Source organism: Sciurus vulgaris (assembly GCF_902686455.1).
Source record: "Sciurus vulgaris genome assembly, chromosome: 9".
Taxonomy (NCBI): domain Eukaryota; kingdom Metazoa; phylum Chordata; class Mammalia; order Rodentia; family Sciuridae; genus Sciurus; species Sciurus vulgaris.
Window position 1 is genome coordinate 21,168,027 of NC_136469.1, and position 22,192 is coordinate 21,190,218.

Sequence of the window (22,192 nt, forward strand, 5' to 3'; positions counted from 1 at the left end):
CTGCACTGTGCTTAATTCATATGCCACCCTGAGGCAGCTGCTCTCTGCAGGGCTGACTTAATGATTAGATTTTAAGAGTACTGGGTGTAGTGATGCCCCCAAACAGCAGTGCTGTGATACTTGAGAATATCACATGTGATTTGTTACAGCTAATAAACTACCAATTTTGCAAATAACACGCTTTAAAAATAACATTCTTGATCACCGAAATGATGTCATTCACACTCACATGAATGCCAATACATTCACTGAGTGGAAAAGAATGGGGTTCAATCACGCATGACATGTTTTTTTTTTTTTTTCTTTTTCTTTTTGTCCATAGGGCTTTGGGCCATTATCTTTGAGGCATAATTGTATTATGCTGGGAATTTGAACTTCTTTGTGGTCTGTGATCTTCTCATCAGGGCGATTTGCCATAGCCTGGTTGCTCTTCCATAAACACTTGTTTTTGAGCACAGCTTTCATTAGACACTGGCCTGCAAAGACTCCCAGCACTATAAACAAAAACCAGCTGAGAAGGGGATAAAACACTTCCATGACAGTGTTCATCAGTAAAATGAGCATCCTGTGGAAAGCAAGAGCTCTGAGAAAGTAACTGATGATACATGGGTTTATTGGTCCTGGGTTTATTTTCACGTGTGTGAGGACAAATGTTAACAGGCCCATTAGTGCATCAATTCATGGATATCACTGCCTAGGACAAAGCTAAAATAAATAATTGTTCAGATGGTGCTTGTGGCAAAAATCATTCCCTGGTTAAATGGGTGAGATTTGGGAATCTCATCCTTGATTCTCCTGAGTCCTGCAGTGGGTTTGAATGGACTCTGTAGGGTTTGCGGTAATGACCCTATTCCACAGGTCATTACTGGTCTATCCCACAGGTCATTCAGACCTGGGATGCCTTCATCTCTAGTTTCCTTAATGAGAGCCAGCCCTTTCCAAGATGAGTCTCTGCTGCACCTCACTTTCCAAGTGCAAAAGGCATCAATCATCTCCCTAATTGACCAGAGGTTTTGTTTGTATCTCTGCTGGAAGTTTCCTTCCCTTGTCTAAATTGGAGCTATGTCCCCTCCCTGCTAAAAATCTTTCTATCTGTCACAGGCTCCTGTCAAAACACTGTGCCATTTCTTGATCCAAACTCAAGGGAACTCTTTTCCTGTTCCACTGTGCTTTCATTTAAAAAATAAATAAATAAAAATATTTCTTAAAACTGCCACTTTTGAAACCCTTTTCTAGAACTTGACTTAAACACAATAGGCCAGAGGTGTATAAATGCTAGAATCCTCTTAACCTACAATTATATACAAAATTCTCATATCAGAAACAAAAAATTAGAACCTTGAATGGATAAATCAATGTTCAAACACATGCTCACTCCCACTTATAATCCTGGGAATATATAAATTAAAAAAGAATGTGAACTTTTACCCATGAAATTGGCCAGAATTTTTATAGAAACAGGAGCACATGAACATGACTTGTAGACTTTAAAATAGTACAGCTATTTTGACAAGCAATCTGTCAGCATCTAGTAATGTTGAAAATATAAATACCTTAGCACTCATTCTATTAATGAGGTCTATATTGGAGAAACTCATAATTGTATTCATGGATATGTGTATTAAGATGTCTATTCCCTTACTGTCATAGTAACAAAATATCAGATACTATCTAAAATTCAATAAGGGAATGTACAAATCATTATCTATTCATATGAGGGAATATTACAGTCATTAAATGGGAAATCCTAGATATTATGTGTACATGTAATCTCCAAAATATCAGGTAAAGAAAATAAGTTGTTCAATGTCACACATATTATGATACCATTTATGTAAACATGAACACTTGAAAAATGTGATGAATGATTAACCACCATTCTCAGCCTGAACCACATGAATAATTTCAAGATAGCACAGCATTCAGGAAGAGCCTGGCTATTATTGACTGCTTTTAGCCAGAGAAACAGGAGAAAAGAGGAACAAAGCAGAAAAATTGAGAATACTTGCAAGTTGACTAGGGAAAGGAGTATGTTCAAAAGTCTTTGCAGGGAAGATGCAGTTGCTAAAAATGATTAGCACCATCACAAAGAATCTAAGTACTTTGGACCCGGACAATGAGAAAGATGTCTTAATGGCATCTTAGGAATCAGCAGAACCCTACCTATGACAAGCTTCATGTGTAGAAGTGCAAACTCAAAGACTTTCTTTTGAGAAGAGAACCCTGGGATGCCCTGCTCCTACAAGGCCTCCTAGGGCAGTGGTTCCCTGGGATTCATTTTCAGCCATCAGGACACTCAGAGGCTGTGATAGATATGGTTCCAGTGGACTACCTGCAGTCTTTGGCCTCATCTACATCAGAGGCCCTGCATTGTCACTGACAGGGTGATGCATGAAGCTAGGATTAGTGAAGCTGAAGCTGCAAACAGTGGACACAGTCAGCCCACAGGTGTGGCCAGGTGGACCATAGCCAGCAAACATACCTTGGTGGGCCACCCAATCCCTTTAAGAGTGTATCACACCACTGTGTGCACTGGGTGCTGAATGCAGAGCCATAGGACTTCATGCTTGCCCCACTGGAGTTTGGTCTTGGTTTGCCTCAATTCCTCCTTACTATTTTCATATTCCTCCCTTTGGAATGGGAAGGCTTACACAGGGCGATTGTATATTGGAAGTATACAACTCTCTTTTTGATTTTTATAGAGGTTCACAGATTTGGTTTGTTTTGAGTCTCAGAGGAGATTGGTCTTGGACTTTTGAGTAACAACTGATTTAGGGGACTCTTGGAGAGAGAGTAAATGCAGTTTGAAATGGCCTTGAACCTTTGCAAGTTGGGGGTAGAATTGTACTCCATACAATTTGGGTATAGAGTATAAAAGGTTTCATTGCCAGCCTGTGACACTATTGGGGTTGCTGGACCCTTTAGAAGGTAAGGTCTAGTGGAAGGAAGGTAGGTATTGAGTGCATGCTCTTCAAAGGAATATTGGGACCCTGACACCTTCTGGTCTCTCTCTTTGCTTCCTGGCAATGAAGAGTTGTGTAGCTTTGCTCTGTCACATTTTCCCACCATGATATACTATGCTGCCCCAGGTCCGAAGCAGTGATGGAACCAACTGACAATGGACTGAAACTAAAATAAATCTTTCCTCCTTTCAATTGTCTCATGTATTTTGTTGCAGCAATGAAAAGCTAACTAATACAGCATGGTACTCTGTTGTTGCAGACACTAAAAAATGCTTACTTTGGCTATGAAAATAACACTGACATATTTTGGTTAATGCTCAATAGCCAAGTTCACCTCTAAAGGTGGAGTTCCTATTTATACATTGTTTATAGGAGATCCTAATTTGTCAATAAAATCTGTGGACAGTCAAGCATTGAACATACATAACTTTCATCATCTGAGTGCTGAGGACTTGCTCTCTGAAAACACAGATGAGCACTAACCCCTACTTCATGCTTAGCTGCTTCTAGAATCCTTTATTTGAAGGCCTCTAGCAAGACTTCTAAATCTTGTAACCCCAAAGCACTGAGAGATCATTGAAGCTATTTTGGGGGGAAAAGGTGGGGATTTTTCTTGAAGAGCAGAAAAGTCCCTAATTTTAGGAATATAGAGAAACACAGAATAAAAAGTGGCTAGAGAGTGGGAGATGTTGACACTCACTGGGTGCAGAGACTAAATAAATTATCTCATTTAACACACTACCCACAGGGAAGAGAGTGAGTATTATCATGCGTTTAGAGATCAGGAAACCAAGGCTTTGGATAAGCTTCCAAAGCAGTGATGATTCATTAATGTTAGTTTAAGGATTTCAGGTTTTGACTTTAAAATTCTATGGGTGTGGCAGAATTTGTTTATTTATTTTAATTAAATTCATATATATAATTCAATTTATTTGAAGTAATTTAAAAACAGATAGAGCCTTAGCCAATGGCTTCAAAAATTAAAAGAAGCCATTTCCTTGGGAAGATGTGTGGAGATCTGGTGGCTGATGGCTCCATGCTCCAGCATCTCAAGTCACTAGTACTAGAAAACAAATACTTTATTTACAAATGCATTAACAAAAAAGATAAAAAAAAGAGAGACTTTGAAACCACTACTTTTCTGTAACAAGATAATATATCTTGTCACCCCAAAATGACTCTAGGATTCCCTAAAATTAGCACATATATTTGTGTTCAGGAAGTTGAAAGTTCTTCAAAGGTCATTCTTTGATTTCTCCAGTAAAATAAATTCTCTTTTGGTGATTTCCCTGCAAATTTCTCATTGAAAGATATTGGCCCAAACATGATTTTCAAGGAAATGTATTCTTTCCCCCAATTTCAGCTCAGCCAAAGCATCCTCAGTGGGCCAGTTTTTGTGAACTTGTTATCGAGGATGTAGGTGAGTTCATCTGGGATGATTCTTGTTATTTCCCACAGATAGGGTCTGAAGTCAGACCCTATCTCTGTGAGATTCTCAAGAGAGCAGGTAATAGTAAAAATGGAAAAACTGTCCCTGGTCATGCTGTTCTCCACCAACACATCCCTTTCCAACAGCCAATAAATAGCCACAAACTTCAATGACTGTGTCTGCAATGCTTATGACTCTTCACATTTGAAAGAGGAGAGAATATGAAATTATTATAAGACTCTTCTCAAACTAGCACAATCAAGAAAAGTTAAGAAAAATAAGCTAAAAGTGGAAGCAGGACTAAGAAAGGAATAAAAAAAAACTTTTCTATTTCAGCAAAACATGAATTATACTATCCAAAGAGGGAACCCTTCAAGGAATAAGTGATCATGAGCACAATGTTACTGGCATCAATTGGTGACACTTGTCATTTATTTATGAAGAAAAGCATTATACTCCTCCAACGTAAATTTCAGTTGCAACGTGTCACAAATGTGACATGCAATGAGGTAATAAAATTCAATAAGGCTGATGAGCCATTAGTCTCTCTCTTTTGAAGTAAATTCTAAAGAATAATTAGAATTCTGTATCTTAAAGGTGAAAAGTAGGTTGTGTACTAAAACTTATCCTGATCCATCTTGCTAATGGCAAATCTATTATCTTCATCTTAAGGAGCCATCATGAAATGACAGGTTGACAGAGCAATGGAACATTAGACAAATAGAAGACAGGCAACTAAGCAATATGGTGTCACATGTTACATTGTGTCCATGCATAATCTCAGAGTTCCTGTTAAAAGAAACACGCATGCAGTGGTATTTGTTAAAAATTTAGAGTGATAATCCCTTTTCCCAACACAATTAATTTTGGCTGGGACATGATGATTTTCAATCCCAAAATGATTCAAATATCATAAATATACATTTATGATATCATAAATATATATTTATGATATCATAAATAAATACATATTTATTGTATTTTTATTTTTAATTAATAATTTATTTAAAAATTTTTTTAGTTTGTCAATGGATCTTTCATTTAATTTTATTTATTTATATGTGGTTCTGAGTATCAAACCCAGGGCCTCACACATGCAAGGCAAGCACTCTACCACAGTCACAACTCCAGCCTCATTTATTGTATTTTTAAAAGTCCAATTCTTACTTTCTACTCATCAAATATAAGTTTTAAAGTAGGTACTAAAATTGCTTTCTCAAAACGCATTGCAGAAAGAAGCCTCTTAGCAATCAAAGGTGATTTTATAATTGAAAACTGAGCACTGATATTGCATTCAACTATTCTTAAAGTGAAAAACCATAAAATGATAAAAAATGCCCTATCAATTATTCGTCAACCACTTTGTAAACTTTCACTGTAATTAAGAAAAAATTTGGTCATACACATACATTTCAAAACTCAAGAAAAGGATAGAAATGCCAGGTTTCTCATCCTATTAAGACATTCAATTGGTTACTGATTTAAATTAAAATTGGTTTAATAAGGCCCAGTGTTACAGTTCAGATTTGCAATGTCCCCCAAAGTCTGCTGTGTTTAGAGATGGGGCTTTGGGAATAATTGGATCATGAAGGTCCTGACTTCAAAGTGGATGAATCCATTCATGATTGGAGGTACCACGGGGAGGTGAGACCTAGTTCTATCAGGGTGCAGACGATGGTGGAAACCAGCAATTTCACTGTCTTTGGGACCTAATAGGGTTTGAAGTGGAGTGTGGAAAAAAACCCACCCACAAGCGTCGTCAGCATTAGTGCTCCTGATGGCCCTCTGCTGAGAGCCAACCTCACAGCCAGCCTGAGGCTGCAGCTCTAATGGCACCACTCCTCAGACCAGTGGATCAGCCAGAAAGGCAATAGGGAGCCACGTAGGGCCTGGATAAGCTTCCACATATTCCTGGTAGACAAGGGTGACCTAACAGGGCCCCGTGCAAACGAAGGCGAGGCAGGCTTGAGAACTGAGTATCTGGTGCACTCAAGCTCACATCCGCAGAGGGCGGGAGCCTTACTGCACAACTTGTGTTAAACACATTACCAAATCATTTCAAGTGATACTGTTTCGTTTTATTTGGTACAAAGAAAATAATACTGAAGGATAGGAGACCTGTGTTCCAATGCTGGCTCCAATATTTTCTGCCTGAGTAGTCTACCCAAACACTCTAGAATTCAGTTTTATTATTTATAAGACAAAACTTCTAAGGTGACTCCTTGAGCTCAAATTCCATGATTATTTGTAAGAGCATAAAATAATACACATTAACATCAAAAAGTATTTCTACGAAACCTTCCGAGGCTTAATGAATGCAATCCTTCCATAATTTGCACAGCATTTGCAAATACAAGCATATTTTAAAGTGCTATTTAAAGAGCTGGTTTTCTTAAACAAGTAAAGGAAACACTGAATTTGAAAACTTATTTGCAAGTGTTGCAAGAACACTTTATTATATGGTATTGGAGTTAAACCTATGTCACAATGTATTCACAAGTATAAAACTACAAAAGTCATAATAACCTAGATTGAATTGAACTTGGAGGATGAGAATGTTAACGTTATGAACTTGGATATTTATTTTTATTAATTTAACAAATATTAACTTACTGTGTCAACCATTGTTCTCATCGCTTTTCAGAGAGCAATTCATTTAATCCTCAATATAAATCTAAGAAGTGAGTATTGTTATGATTATTTTACAGGTGAGGAATTTGAGACACTAAGAGGTCAACTAAGTTGCTAAGGCACTGAGAGGTGATGTGTTATTCACTGGCTAGTAAGTGGCCAATGGCCTGCATTCAAACTCAGGTCAGCTGGCTCGAAGTCCCACACTCTACCTACTTTGTTATGTTGCCAGAGATTATAAACTTGTAAGCATGTCTTGTAAGGGAGAATCCCAAAGAGAGAAATGCAGACAGTTATAACAAGCATGTCTTATTTTCTTGAAATATATGCACACGTACACACACACAGATTCTCACTCTCTTAGGTAGCCCTCATGTATGTAAGACTTAAAGATCAATTCCCCCCTTTTTTTTTAACAATTCAAAAACACACCTCCAAAGATGTTATGTCATGATCAACTGTGTTGTATAAATAAAGTTGATTCTGAACAGGAGTATATACTGTAATACGTAATTTTATAGTTTTATGTGCATGCCAGATATGCCCTTTATTTTCCTGATTGAAGAATTTTTTTTTTCTAATTTAAGGATCCTTCCTTGTCTTCTCTCCAGCTTAAGCAAGCAGGTGACAATTTCTCCCTCCAGATAATTTGCTAGTCAAATCCCTTTAGTGCCCTGGTGTCCCTGGCCTATAGTATCATCTGATCTTCATCTCCTCCCCAAATACCTTTGTTCCACGCATGGTAACATTTGTATTCTTTTCTTGTAGAGGATTTAATACTTGGATTTAGAATTTTCCCTGGTAGTGCTGAGAGATTATTTCTGAAAGCATTTTTTATTCCAACCAAACGTGTTTTAAATGGCTGAGATGTTCATGTCAGGCCTCTAAAACATTGTTATACATTTATCAAAAAGTATGATGGAGATCCACTGAACAATGAAAATGCCGGGAGACATGACATGGTACAAAGTCAAGGACTCCAGAATTCTCTCATTAGTGGGAAAACACACAGGTGGAGAGGAGCCCAAGCACACATCAGTGTCCCCGCTGCAAGGCGCAGCAGTCAGAGGGCAGGGCAGGCTAGGAGCACGCAGATAAGAAGTTGCCCTGTCTGTCCAGCGCCACAGGACACTCCTCTCTGGGAGCACCGGCCTGCCCCACACCTTCTAAGAGCTTCTGAGCTCTTTGTGGCAGGGACAATTTCACTTAGCTTTTAAATTAACGTGTGTCCTTGCTGATAGACATTGTGAATGAGGTACTTTTTCCTTCGCATTATGGCTCAGACTTTAGATTTAATTACTGTGGAAATGAATCAAGACACATGACTTGGGGCACAGCATTTTAAATGCCTGCTGACTAACATTATTAATTTTGCGTTTTAAAGCATCAGTGTCGTTCCATCTTTAGGATGCAGGATGTGAAAACCATTTCAAATCCTTAAGGAGACCTTGCAGGTCTCCTAGTCCTACCAGTCTCAATTTGGAAACATTTTTTAAATTGACAGTTTTATCTAGTGCATATTCATGGCCACAGAGACATCAAGAAAATGGGCTCCTCAAGTGTTACATATGAATGTTCAAAACCCTTTATCTTGAGCCAATGAGCTAATGAAATAGTCCCCCATGCATATGTTCAAATGCAGGCATGGCCATGTTTCTTTTTACTGCCCAAAATGAGTAAAGGGAATACTTAAAGTTACTTTCTCTCTCATACCATGAGCTAAAAACCATGGGAATACAGGGGAGTTACTAAATGTTTGGTTCTCCAATAAGATACATGTTTTTCTGAAAAAACAAAACAATGAAACAAAAAAACCAAAAAACAAAACTCAAAATGACCTTAAAAGAAGAAAAGACCCCAAGACACATGGGATACCTTCTCATGCAGTCCAGAGCGCGGATGAAGAAGTCCTTGTGCAGCTGATGCTCATCCCTCAGAATGGAGCACTGCTCTAGCGTTACTGACATCGACGTTCTGTCTTTGGCACTCTTGCAGCAGGTGAAACGAATACCATTTAGCTTGCGACAAATCTGTGGCACATGTGCAAACAGTTTACTGTCCAGGTGTGTCATCTTAGCATCGGGCTCCTGTAAACACTACCAGCCTGAGCACAACAACTACCATTTTGCATTTAGACTTTGCATTTAGACTGATGCGTGCAAGTCAATGGGTACAATATGCCCTATCAAAAGCAAAATCATTGCTCTTCATTCCGAAAGCCAGAGGAGCAGATTTAACTTATTTAGCTCTTTGCATGTGAGGTACGGGGCTGTTGAAAGGAAATGAGATGTAAAAGATGCAACAGAGCAGGCGATGGTACCCAGCACGGAGCCGGATATGCCGTAGCTCATTAAGATAATCCCAGCCCAGCTGCAACAACCTCATTGAAAATGGAGAACACTCTGTTCCTTGGATCTGACAGCTAATCAGAGTTTTCACTGATCTCGTCTTATTTTACATTTAAGAAACCTTTGCTAGACTGGTTTTATGCTACGATGTTTTAAAAATCTTCATGTTATGAGATGATAGAACCAGTCAGCAAAAGTGGTTCCCAACTGGGCATGTCTGCTGTGTACCAGTATAACACTGTGGAATTTCACATGGACTTGCTCTTTTAATGAACTTCACATGAAGGTAATTATTCTTAATTTACAGATGAGGAAACTGAAATTTAGGCAGATTAAGCACTTTTCCCACAACAGAGCTGATCCAAGATGCAAATATAGTTTATTGGAGTCCAAGGATCAGGTCTTTAATTTCTGTTATAATCTGATTCCCTCTATAATTCTTTCTTTCTGTTATTCTAACTAAAGTCAGAGAAGACTTTCTAAGTAGCACATTACCTTATGGTTAATAGGTAAATCACTCCATCCTTTCCTTCTATCCCATGATGGGCTTTGGATATAAGATACCAATCATTAACCACAGCATCAACAATGCTAATCAGTATTTGTTTAAATTAAATTTAATGTGATATAATAAATGCCTACTTCAGTCTCTGTTGTCAAGGAGTTCTTAAAAGTTGCCTGCTTTGAGAAGAAAATAATATCGTTTAGGGCTTTTACCATAATTTAATTGTGATTCTGATACTTAAACTAGGATTTATAGATCCTATTAATTTGGACCTTCACTACCTTCTATTTCCAATAAAATAGACTAGAGATATATGGGAGCATGATTTCACCATATAATCTTTTTTCACTTAGAAAATTCTAATCCTTTCAAATAAATGGTAGTTCACACTTTAAAAGCTAAGTACTTTCACAGTAATAAAATAGACCTTACTGGCTACTTTTGAGATATGATTTTTAAAGAGAACTAATATTCTTTATGTACCTTTCCTACTTAGGATATTTAGTGTTCTAAACTCAAAGTCAAATGGAAGTGGGGGCAAGTCCATCAGAATAGACAACTGGGGTCTGGATTTCTGTATTTCTACAACCCTTGAACTATGGAAGTTTGATTTAGTTCACTTGATTAGTATTTGACTTCATTAAATTCTCATTTTTATTATTTAAATTAAACAAGAAAAAGCAAATGATTTTAGATGCTTCAATTAGAATGTAAAACAGTAATACAAGGACTATTGCATTAAACAGATTTAAAGACAAAAGGATAGAGAGAGAAATAAAAGCTTTTTGAAAAATAGCAAAAGAAATTCCTGTATTTCTTCATTTTATTTACAAATAGATATTGGAACTGAGGCTTCCACCCACAGACATGCTGCTAACCATCTTACTTTAAACAGAAGCCATATTTGACTAGCATATATATTTCAGAAAAATACCTTAGAATTGTGCAGGATCTATAGGAAAACTTTTTTATATTCAAATGGGAAAATTGAATGTACTGAGAGAAATTATGTATTCACACTTGCATTTGTTTAGTGTTAAGTTATCTATATATGTAACTTCCATAATATGTGTGTGTATATGATTTATTTATGGTTTTAAGTAGCCAGAAGGCCTATGCAAATGATCAGAATACTCTAATGCTATTTACATTATTAGCAAAATCAAAACAATGACTCGTGACCTATCACTGTGAAATTTTTGTAAGAATTAACGACTATGGTAGTCTGGCTAAGCGCAGCCACGCTGGGGAAGGGCTGTTACAGACAGCCTTCCTGTAATTCGGCATGGTGCTAATAGGGAGCAGTGTAAATGAGCTTCCTAAAAGTTAGATTTCATACTGTCTCCCCCCTTCGATGTTCTTGCCTGGGACTATTAAGAAGGCATGAAGCAAACTATAGCAGCTTTTCTCTGTCTTGCTCTTGGTAAATTATTTTATATAATCTCATGGTAAATTATCTATTCCTTTTTTCGAAAAGGGAGTGAGTCATATTGGATGATAGTTGAAGCACTTGGAAGTGGGGAAAAGGCTTTGTTTTAAATGTTAATGATGGAGAATAGAGTGTGCTAGAAGCTTGGTTAGGCTGCTGACTCCAGTTTATAAGAGCAGCACTGCAGCATCTACAAATCTGGCACTCCTCATAGGCATCTCCAGCGCATCTTTCCTAACTGAAGGATGCTAAAGACAGGAACTTTACGTCTGAAGTTTGAGCACAATTCATAAATCTCATATGAGTTATGCCTTAAAATGACCAGATAAGAGTTTTAAAAATATGAGCACAATCCCTTCTCTGTTTTAGAAATCTGGGGTGAGGAAATAGGCTGTTCTACCCAAGGGGTACCATTAAGTGAAAAAGAACAATACAAAATACAGTTCATTACCCCAAGAGCAATCAATCTGTAAAAATCTCCATGCCAATATCTAAATTAACAAACACATTTACAAGCTCATTAACTGAACAATATGTCCAGGGGCCTTACTAAAACTGTGAGTCAGAGACCTGATAACCACATTCTGTTGAAACCATATGTCTCCAGAGTTCCAGTTCAAAAATCCTAGTTGATATGGATAATCAACATTGCAACCTGCAACACCAACAAAATCACAGGTGCTTCATTTTAACCTCCAGGGTTGATAAGAATAGCTAATGAGTAAGATTCTCTCTTGGTGAGTGTGCCTTCCTCCTTCTTATGTTCTAGTCTATTAACAGAACTATCAACAGGAAGGACAAGGCCTCATCCCCTGGATGGGGGCTCACAGCAGCTGGTAACTAAAAGTGTAGAGGTTGGATCTGGCACAGTGTATGCTTCACCACGTCTGCTGGCTCTGATGTGACAGGGAGTAGACCAGACATGACAGCGCTTACCGTTGCAGCCAGCCACACGATTTCGACATTCTTCCTTTTTTTGGCTTGGATATTTTGGTGAAGATTTTCTAGTAATCCTTTTAAATCGGTTTGTTCTTGAAAGTGTGAAATGTCTGTTGAGGAAAAATAAGGGAAGAGAAAAAAATGCAATTGTGTTAGTACTATGCTACCCCCGGAGTTTGTTCAATCTATTTGTAGATTCAACTTTTGAAACAACACATGCCCTTTGGAGCTGAGAGTAAGTGAGGATAATCACGCTTACTAATCCTTCCAGGTTTATTCTTCACTTGGAAATGTGCTTTCATTTTCCTTCCCTATTTTGTGAAACTATGATAATGCCAACTGGACATAAAGTACATTTTATCTGCAAGGAAAAAGGTTTGATACAGATGATGACCATTGTCTAACTTTAACCAAAGCATAAGACAGATGTCCTGCGATATAACCTCCTGTTTTTTTTTTTTTTTTTTTCTTTTTTTTCCCACTGAGAAGCTACTCCAAGTTAAGAGACTGCATTAAATTGAACATTTCCGGGGTGAGTGAAATCTGAAATTTCAATTTAAAAAGCATAAAGTCAATTGCCATACAGCAAGTCTCCCCAGTCTTGAAATTCTGACATTTGAATCAGGTAAATTTTTATTGGATGGGGTGGATTATCATCCACTGTAGGATGTTTAGCACCATCCTGAGCTCTCTTTCAAATGCAAGAAGCCCCCTTTACATTATAACAATAAAAATTTTATCTGGATATTACCAAATTTCCTCAATGGGGACATCCATTCTGGTTGAGAATCACCACTATAGGTGTGGTAGGGAAAAAAGAACAGCAGGAGGTGACACATAATGACATGAGGTAATTTTATAGGGAGCAGAAAGTAACACTGGTTGCTCAGAGCTCTACTAACTAAAGCATTAAGTAATAAATGACACATGTTACACTCAATCCTTAGGCAACATGCAATTATGAAACAATTGTCCCTGAGACTTGAAGAGATTGAATTCAAGGTTAGAATATAGAGATGGAAACAAAGAGGTTTTCTAAGATACTGCCTGGTATAAAACTGTACTAGTGAATCCACAAAATGAGGTATGAAGAATTACTGAGAGCTTTGACTGAGGCTAAAGAAAGGAAACACAAGCAAGAACTGTGGAGTGTAACTAGTCTACCTAGTTATACTAAACAAATAGATTACATAATCCTGATTCACATTAAAAAAAAAACACAAATTTGCTTTAATAATGTTGAGACTTGGAACTTTTCAAATTTGTACCAGATGTTTCATTAGCAATACAACATATTTGAGTAGTTCTTCCATTAACTCCAGAGAATAGAGGAAGTGTTCCAATGATCTATACTAGCAATGTCTACTGCACCCATTTGTGTACAATGAATCAAAATGCAGGCTGTAAAAATAAAGAAATAATTTTAAAAGAGAGAAAAAAAAAGGTAGAAATGGTTGGTAAAGTGGAAATGCACATCGAAAATGATCATACATCATCTTGGATTTCATGTCCACAAAATAAGGAAAGTTGGATGAAATTCAGAATTCAGCCAGGAAGGGAAAAAAAATAACAATGAATCAAACACAATTACCCTATGTAAATGTATGATTACACAAATGCTATGCCTCTACTTCATGTACAAACAGAGAAACAAGATGTAACCCATTTGTTTACAATAAAAAAAAAAAAATAGCCTATTAGGGAAGTGAGATTCAAAATATGCAAGTATAATATATATATGATTCTACTGTATTAGTTTCTAACAATCAAATCCTTACCATGTAACTACAGATGATTCTCATAAGAGAGGGGGTTTGACTAAAAATATTGCATCCGAGGCAGAAGACTTTGAGATATACAGGAATTCTAACAGAACACAGCCCAAAGAAAAAGGAAAGGAAGTCTTGAAAAGAGTTAAAAAAGCAGCCCAGTGTTTTAGTCAGATTTTTCACTGTGGGATCCAAAGACTTGACAAAAACAATTTTAGAAGGGGAAAAGTTGATGTGGTGCTCACAGTTTCAGAGTTTTCAGTCCATAGACAGCCAGCTTTACTACTTTGGGGCCAAGGTATGGCAGAACATCATGGCAGAAGAGTTGGGTGGAGGAAAGTGGCTTAGGACATTGGCCACCATGTAGCAGAGAGAAAGAGAGAGAGACAGAGACACAAACAGCTCCCCTCACCACTGACAAAATAGGTTCTCTAAAGGCACACCTCCATGGACCCATCTCCTCCAGCTACACCCTGCCTGCCTACAGTTACCACCCAATCAATCTCCATCAGAAGATTACTGCACTGGTTAGATTAATGCTCTCATTATCCAATCGTTTCACCTCTAAACTTACTTGCAATGTCTTACAATGAGATTTTGGGGATACCTACTATCTAAACCATAACACCAGGATCCTAATTTGAAGTTAAGGACAATACCAGTGTTTTATACTCATGGCATGTGAGGAATAAGAAGTCAGGTCCACCATAACTTTTTTTTATATGTTGATAAATAGCAACCAAAACAAACCTAGAGTGATCCATACATTAAAATTATTAGCTGCTATTAAAAATTACATACAGGTATGTCACTGACATAGAGAGTGTCCTTGACATTGTTGAAAGGAGAAATCGATCCGACTGCAGAATGAATTTATTCAGGAAATGTTGAGTGTGTGCAAGTGTGGGTAATACAAACAGAGAGAGACTTTGGTTTACACATTAGCAGGAATCATCTTCGGGTTGTTGGGAGTCAGTGTCAAAATCTCCATCTAAGAAGGTAGAATAAATATGTAAGACAATACTGAGTGAAGAAAAATGTATCATGGCGGTGACACTAGTCATGAGGCCCAAGGGAGGGACAGGGTAATTTCTAGAATAGTTGGGTGTGAAGGGACGTCGAGCAAAGATAATGCTTTGTGGGTTCTGGGAGCATTTGAAGCCAAAGGGAAAATATCAACGAAGGTGTGGAGATGTGAGTCAGAAATGCAGGCACTAGGAAACTGCAGTCCACAATGTCCTTGGAGAGGGTGGGCCCTGGGACGGAATGCACTAAAAGCCTGTTCTGCTGTGCTGGGGAACCTGGGGTTCATACTAGAAAATGGGAGCAACTGGTGAGTTTCAAATAGTGACTTAACCATATCTGGGAGGTCCCTAAGATGTTTTCTGAAGTCAGATCCCACAAAGGGATTTTAAGTACTTTTTTAAAGTACAAAAATAAGACGTTTAATTTAATGCAAGATGAACAAGTTCTGGTGTTCTCATGTATAACAACCTGACTATAATTAATAAGATTTTATTGTGTATTTGAATCTTTTAAGAGGGTAGATCATAAGTATTTATATGTAAAATAAAAATGATATGTATTTGAAATGACAGATATATTTTAACAGTTTAATCATGGTGATTAATTTAGTTTCTTCTATTCCATTTTCAACCCAACAATATAGGAGGGAGCTTGTGGGAAGTCCTAGGGTCATTGGGGGCATGCCCTCAAGGGGTTGGTGGGACACTGGCCTCTTTCTCTTCTTGGCATGATGTCAGTGTTTTTCTCCACCACACACTCCTTCTCACAGACCCAAAGCAATGGGGTACAGTGATCATGCATGGGACTTCCAAAACGGAGAGACAAAAATGACTTTGTAAGTGAATTAGTTCAGATATTTTGCTATAGTAAAGTGAAACTAACAGTATTTAAGTGATTTTTTTTTTTCACAAAGTTTGTAGTCAAAGGAAGAGTCAGGCCTAATCTGCTAGCTCTATTGCCAGCAATGTCTTCCAAATCTGTATTAGGGTTTTCACAGTTAGTTGGGGCTAAAAACAGCCATAGTATTAATGCAACAGGGCAACTTCTTCAGAATGCTAGGACTTCAGAACCAAGCCACATACATATCAAAATCATTTAGTTTTCATTGTTTTGCATATTTTTTCCTAATAAAGTCATTTGAAAAGAGACTATATAATTCCTAAATGTAAATCATTCTTTTGTCCACTTCTATCTCATAGTGCCTTAAGATTTTTTTCTTCTCATTTTTTTTATTGTGGTGCTTTTGTGGGTAGCATATACATATCCAGGGTCTTGCATACGATAGACAAGTGCTCTACCACTAAGCCACATGCCCAGCCCTCTATTTCTTTTTCTATATGAAAAGCACATGCCTGTCCATCCAATGCTTTGGTTGCTGCCAACATTTTTAAACTGATACAAATCCTGAGAGGCAGCTGGGCATGGTGGCACATGCCTGTAATCCCAGCAGCTGGGGAGGCTGAGGCAGGAGGATCCCAAATTCAAAGCCAGCTGTAGCAACTTAGCAAGACCCTGTCTCAAAGTAAAACATAAAAAGGACTGGGGATGTGGCTCAGTGGATAAGCATCCCTGGTTCCATCCCTGGTACAATTAAAAAAAAAAAAAAAGGAAAAAAATCCTGAGAGTCATAGAAATTCAGGTCTGGTTCAGGAAAGGAGCATCATTAGTAATTCAGTATTAATGATCAATTTGTTAACAGGTAAAGTTTTAAGATGTAATAATAGATCCTAATGTAGTAACTGAAAATCATAACATATATAGAACTTATATTGATTTTAGTCTTATACCATGTCTCCTCAAATACAAATATACCCAAAAGATTTTACTAAAGCTACTTACTTACTCCTGTATTATTCTAACACTGAATTTAGACACTGTTATGGTTTGGATATGAGGTGTCCCCCAAAAGCTCACATGCGGGACAATGCAGGAAGGTTCAGAGGAGAAATGATTAGGTTGTAAGAGTCTTAACCCAATCAGAGAATTAGTCCCTGATAGGATTAATTGAAATGGTAGGGTGTGGCTGGAGGAGATTGGGGTGTGGTCTTGGGGTTTATATTTTGTATCTGGAGAGTGGAGTGTCCTTCTGCTTCCTGATGTTGCCAGCTGCTTCCCTCTGCCACATTCTTCACCATGATGTTCTGCTTCATCTCAGGCCCCAAGGAATGGAGCCAGCCTTCTATGGACTAAGACCTCTGAAATTGTGAGCCCTCAAATAAACCTTTCCTCCTCTGTAATTGTGCTGGTCAGATCATTAAGTCACAGCAGTAAGAAAGCTGAATAAAACAGACAATATAATTAGTCTCTCTGTACATCTTCATAAGCATATTCTTTCTTTCCTTTCAAATGGGATTTAAGAAAGCAGTCAAATGGAAAGTCACAAGAATGTTCTCTGCATTATTGTTTATAATATTAAATGGCAAAAAAAAAAAAAAACCCATGTAAATATTCATAAAGAGAATGGATGAATTGTTTTGTATTTATTCAGGGTAATATTCTATACTGTCATAGGTAAAATAATTAAGCAATTGCCACATGTGTCCACCTGGACATATCATAAAATCTGTTGAGAAAAAAAAAACGAAAAAATTACAGCAGTCATACAAGATACCAACAATAATACATACGAAAATGCATCATATGCTTATGGTTACATATGAATGGTAAAAATATATATGAGATTGTACAACACTGAATGCAAAGCATTGATTGTATCAGAGGAGGTGAGAGTCAGCAGTGGGAACCTGGGTGGGGAGATGGTACAAAAGGAGAGTTCATGTCTATCTAAATAAATATTCATCTATTACAAAAATTCCAAAGCTGAGTAATAGATGAGTAATAGATTCCCAAGGGAATGTTATTTATGATTTGTCCTTTTTTTGTTTTGAATTTTCATAATTCTCTTAAAGGAAAGTGCTGAACCAAAATTCCAGGAAAATCATTTCTAATGTCAACTCTACTCTTGCTTTGATGTGTGGTCTTGGGCAAGTTGCTTAACCCTTTGTCCCTATTTCCTCAACTGCAAAATAAGGACAGTCACCCTGTCATGCTTCATCGACTTGAAGTGGAAAACAATTAATAAAAGTTATGGTAGAAGAGGCTACATGATTAAATTCTGTGTCAACCCTAGAAAACAGAGGGAAAGATTAATTGTTCTGAAGAAAGAGTTCATAGCCTCAGAAGGGAAAAGTCAGCATCTATTCAAGGCAGAAAATATTCTCCTCACACCCTTATGGGCACAGCCAGTCCTTGTGAGCATTCACAAATCCAGTGACTGTCCTACTACTCTCCAAAGGAACAGAAGAGCCATGTCGAGTCATATGTTTGTACCTACATTTTCTTGGTTTTGTCAAACAGAATTTCCTCGACAACAAATGTTCTAGCTATGCCACTGACTTGCGTCAAAGGCAGGGTCCTGGCAAGTGAATGGGAATGAGACGACGACTTCTCAGCTGATGGAGCTGTGGTGCTGATGATTCCTTGACAGTCGCTTCATTCTGTCATGGTCAAATGACTTCCTGCTGCCAGAGGGCGTTCGAAGATGAAATGAAAATTAGAGCTGGCTTCCTAGCCCATCTCCACTCATTTTCTACTGAGTGGCAGATACCAGATTTACATGGGATCATTTGCACTCTTACTCTGATGAGTTGGTAAAATCTAGACCCCTTAAAATCAAGACAAGTTCAGGGATGGGCATGATGTACACCAAGCTGAATGTAACCCTGATCTCTTCAATTATTTTAAGGGTATATAAGTGACCCATGCTCTTCTAGTCCAGTGAGCATGTAGGTAGCTAAGGATAGTCATGAGGAGGCTGGATGTAGAATAAAGTCAACACACTAAAAACAGTATAGTGATGAAATAGGGGAAAAAGTACCTCTCACTAGTCCTGAGCCACTGAACCAACCCTCTCTAGAAATCTGCTTTGCTCCCGGAATTATCAGTTATGTTAATTAGTGAATTTATTGTTCAAAACAATTTGAGTCAGGATTGCTGTCGCTTGCAACCTAAAGCATTCTAAAGCAAATAAATGGCTATGGATGCACTTTTAACATCAACCAGAGATATTGCAAATGTGTACTGTAGATTTACAGTGAGGAAAAGACACATAAGATTATTTCTGGAGATCAACTAAGTCTACAATGATGGTTTTAAAACTACCATACCTTCTACTGAGAGGTGGGGTCTATGGCCACTCACCTTGAATCTGGATGGGCTTGGGACAGTGTTGACCAATACAGTATGGCAGACATGAAGCTATCTAACTTCTAAGGCCAGGTCACAAGAGACTATTCAGCTCCCAACTGATTATTCTCTTGGAATTTACCTGTCTCTGTTTTTCTTTTGAGACATTCCCTTTAAGAATTCATCCATACTGCCAGGGGAAGCCCAAGCACTAGGAGGGTCTATGGTTCCAGCAGAACCTAGCTTGTGAGACCAGTTACTGCAGGTGCCACAATGTAATATAGAAACCTCTGGATGACTCCAGTTCCCAGCCATTCAGGTGACCCTCTGCCTTTCTTCTTTCCATCTGAAGTCACAGATGTCATGAAGCAAAGACACTGCTTTCAGTGTCTGACTACCTAACCCACAGAATGTGAGTATAAATAAAATGATCCTGACTTTATGTAAGTACACTTGGGAGAATATGTTCCTTGGTAGTAAGCAACTAGAACAACCACAATCAAACAACTTGGAAGGGCCTGTACTTCTATTGGGGATAATGCTTTCAAAGAGTATTCTACTCTGCAGCAAGTCTCCTCTTTAACTCTGTAATAATCATAGTTGATTGTACTAGCAAACAAATACAATTGGTAAAAGTCAATTTTACATCTTAAAATTATAACTTATGTTCTTTTGGAGAACATTACATCCTAAAATTATGAATTATAATCATTTGCATTTACATATTAAAATTATAAATTATATACTTTTGGAGGTCATAAAACCTTGAAAAATATAAAAAATATATTAAAAATGCTTCCTAAAACCATCTTTTTTTAAAGTTATATTACCAATTTCCAGTTTATGAAGGAGTTAATATATCAAATATCAAAATTCCAACCTGATCAGAACCCAGGTTTTGAGCTATACTTTCAGCATTTCCTCATTATTGTTAGCATATTGGGGACCATGGCTTGTGCTGAGTAGGAAGAAGAAGAAAACAACTTAACATTTTAATATCTTTTTCTACTGTCAATTTTAAAAAAAATATCATTCATGATTTGATTTCAGAATTTCCAAACAATTTAAAGTCATGTTAAAGAGTTGGGAAATGGTTAGTTCAGATTCTTTAACACCTAAATTCTGTTCTCCTCTAGCTATAGGTTAATGCTCAACAATAGAGATGAGTGGGCAAAAGAATTCTTGAGTAGAAGGAGAAGCTTTAAATGAAAGACCAGTTCAGTCTTGGGAATTGGGCTGAATTGCGTGGACAACTACTTTAGACCGCACCCGAGTGACTGAGATCCCGGTGCTGAAGAGAACTGAACAATCATCTTTTCTCCCTGGCCAGCTTCCAAAGCCCTGCATTGTAAAGCAATGACAGCAGTAGCAAAGATACTCATCTCTTAGGCTTACACAAAAGTCTGAAAGAGGAATTCTCAAAGCATAGGCAGACCAGGAATGTGACTTGGAGGTGAGGGTAAGGGCCAGGCTGCTGGAGAGACAGAACAAGCTCAAATGCAGCCCAGAAAGGCAGAAGCACAAAAAAACTTCTCATGAAAGAGAACGGCTAGCTTCTTCCATGCCCCTCCTCTTCCTGAAAGCATGGAAAGAACCAACTCCTTAACTGCAGGAAAGTGCCCAGAAAAGGAGGTGGTTGATGGTCTCTCCAGGACCTTGGAGGCAGTTCAGAATAAGTGAGGAGTCCCTGCTATTCAGCTTTCAACTGAAATCATGTCTTTTGATTTCAGGCCATTTATATGTGCTGACTTACAAGGCTGGTCTGTTGGGAGGCCAGCCAATAAAGCAACTCCTGGCACATTAGGGATGACACAGGAGAGGTCAGGTAGAGAAAGAATGATGGAATAAGGTTGCTTTGGTTCCATGCTGAGCAAAATAAGCCAAACCCCCAAAACCAAAGGCCAAATGTTTTCTCTGACATGTGGATGCTAATTCACAACAAGTGGGGGCAGGCTCTAGGGAAGAATAGAGTTACTTTACATTAGGTAGAGGGGAGTGAAGGGAGGGGAAGGGGTCTGGGGGTAGGAAGGAATAGTAGGGTGGAACAGACATTATTATCTCATGTACATATATGACTCCATGACCAATGTAATCCTGCAATACATACAATCAGAAAAATGAAAGATCATACTCCGTTTATGTATGATCTATCTAAATATTAGATTTATTCTACTTTCATGTACAATATATTTGAACAAATTATTTTTTTAAATTTTAGAAAAAGCTGCTTTGGAAGTTTCCAAAATGAAAAGGAAAGCGGTAAGGAGAATATGAAAGCTACATTTTATTCCACTCTTTTGACTTGAAGCAGCCTTTTGTTTGGCAGTCTGGGACATTGGCAAAGTGGCAGTTTATCAATGGTAACACAATTATTCCTCTACGAGTGTTCTTAGATTGCTCTTCTCTGCTTCATCTGATGAAAATAATTTTCAATTCTCCCTTTATGTGACTTCCCAGAAAGGTTCATATTTTTCTGGAGTTTTGTGATGTAGAAGTGAGAACATGAAGAACAAAAGGTGGACAGAAAGAGGGACTGGAAACAAAAGGTTTTGCCCTGTGTTTTTAAAAAAGTAGAATGTTAATTGAAGGGTGAATATTTGGGAGAGTGGTATGCTATACAGCTGAGTGAATGAAAGTCAGAAAAAAGGACTTAAAAGGTGAGAAGTTGCTAGTTGTCTAAGTTTAATTAAAGATTAGAATTAATTTCTGTCATCTTTGTTGGTCCACTTATTTGATAGCATAATGAAACTGAGTCATTGAAGACCCTTGAATTAACTCAGGACAAATTCAGATATTTATATCCAAAAGAAATGATGAGTACTAAGATTTTTCATGACCAGCTTACTCGTCATGTCAGGACCAAAGAATGAATCCTACTGGTAATGTTTTAAGGAGCTCATCTAAAGGGGTATTCCAAAAAGGAAAACACACACACACTCACACACACACACACACTCACACACACACA

At 37.8% G+C, this 22,192-nt stretch overlaps 1 protein-coding gene across 9 annotated transcripts in view; it reads right to left on the reverse strand.

Annotated features, from left to right (window-relative positions):
* INPP4B (inositol polyphosphate-4-phosphatase type II B) overlaps positions 1–22,192 on the reverse strand; it is a 781,666-nt gene that overhangs the window by 37,631 nt on the left and 721,843 nt on the right. For all 9 annotated transcript variants that reach the window (XM_079154820.1, XM_079154821.1, XM_079154817.1 and 6 more), the window contains 2 exons: positions 12,242–12,354; positions 8,899–9,053 (listed from right to left, as the gene is read on the reverse strand). In XM_079154820.1, coding sequence (XP_079010946.1) covers positions 8,899–9,053; positions 12,242–12,354 — 268 coding nt within the window. The remainder of the gene's footprint in view (positions 1–8,898; positions 9,054–12,241; positions 12,355–22,192) is intronic.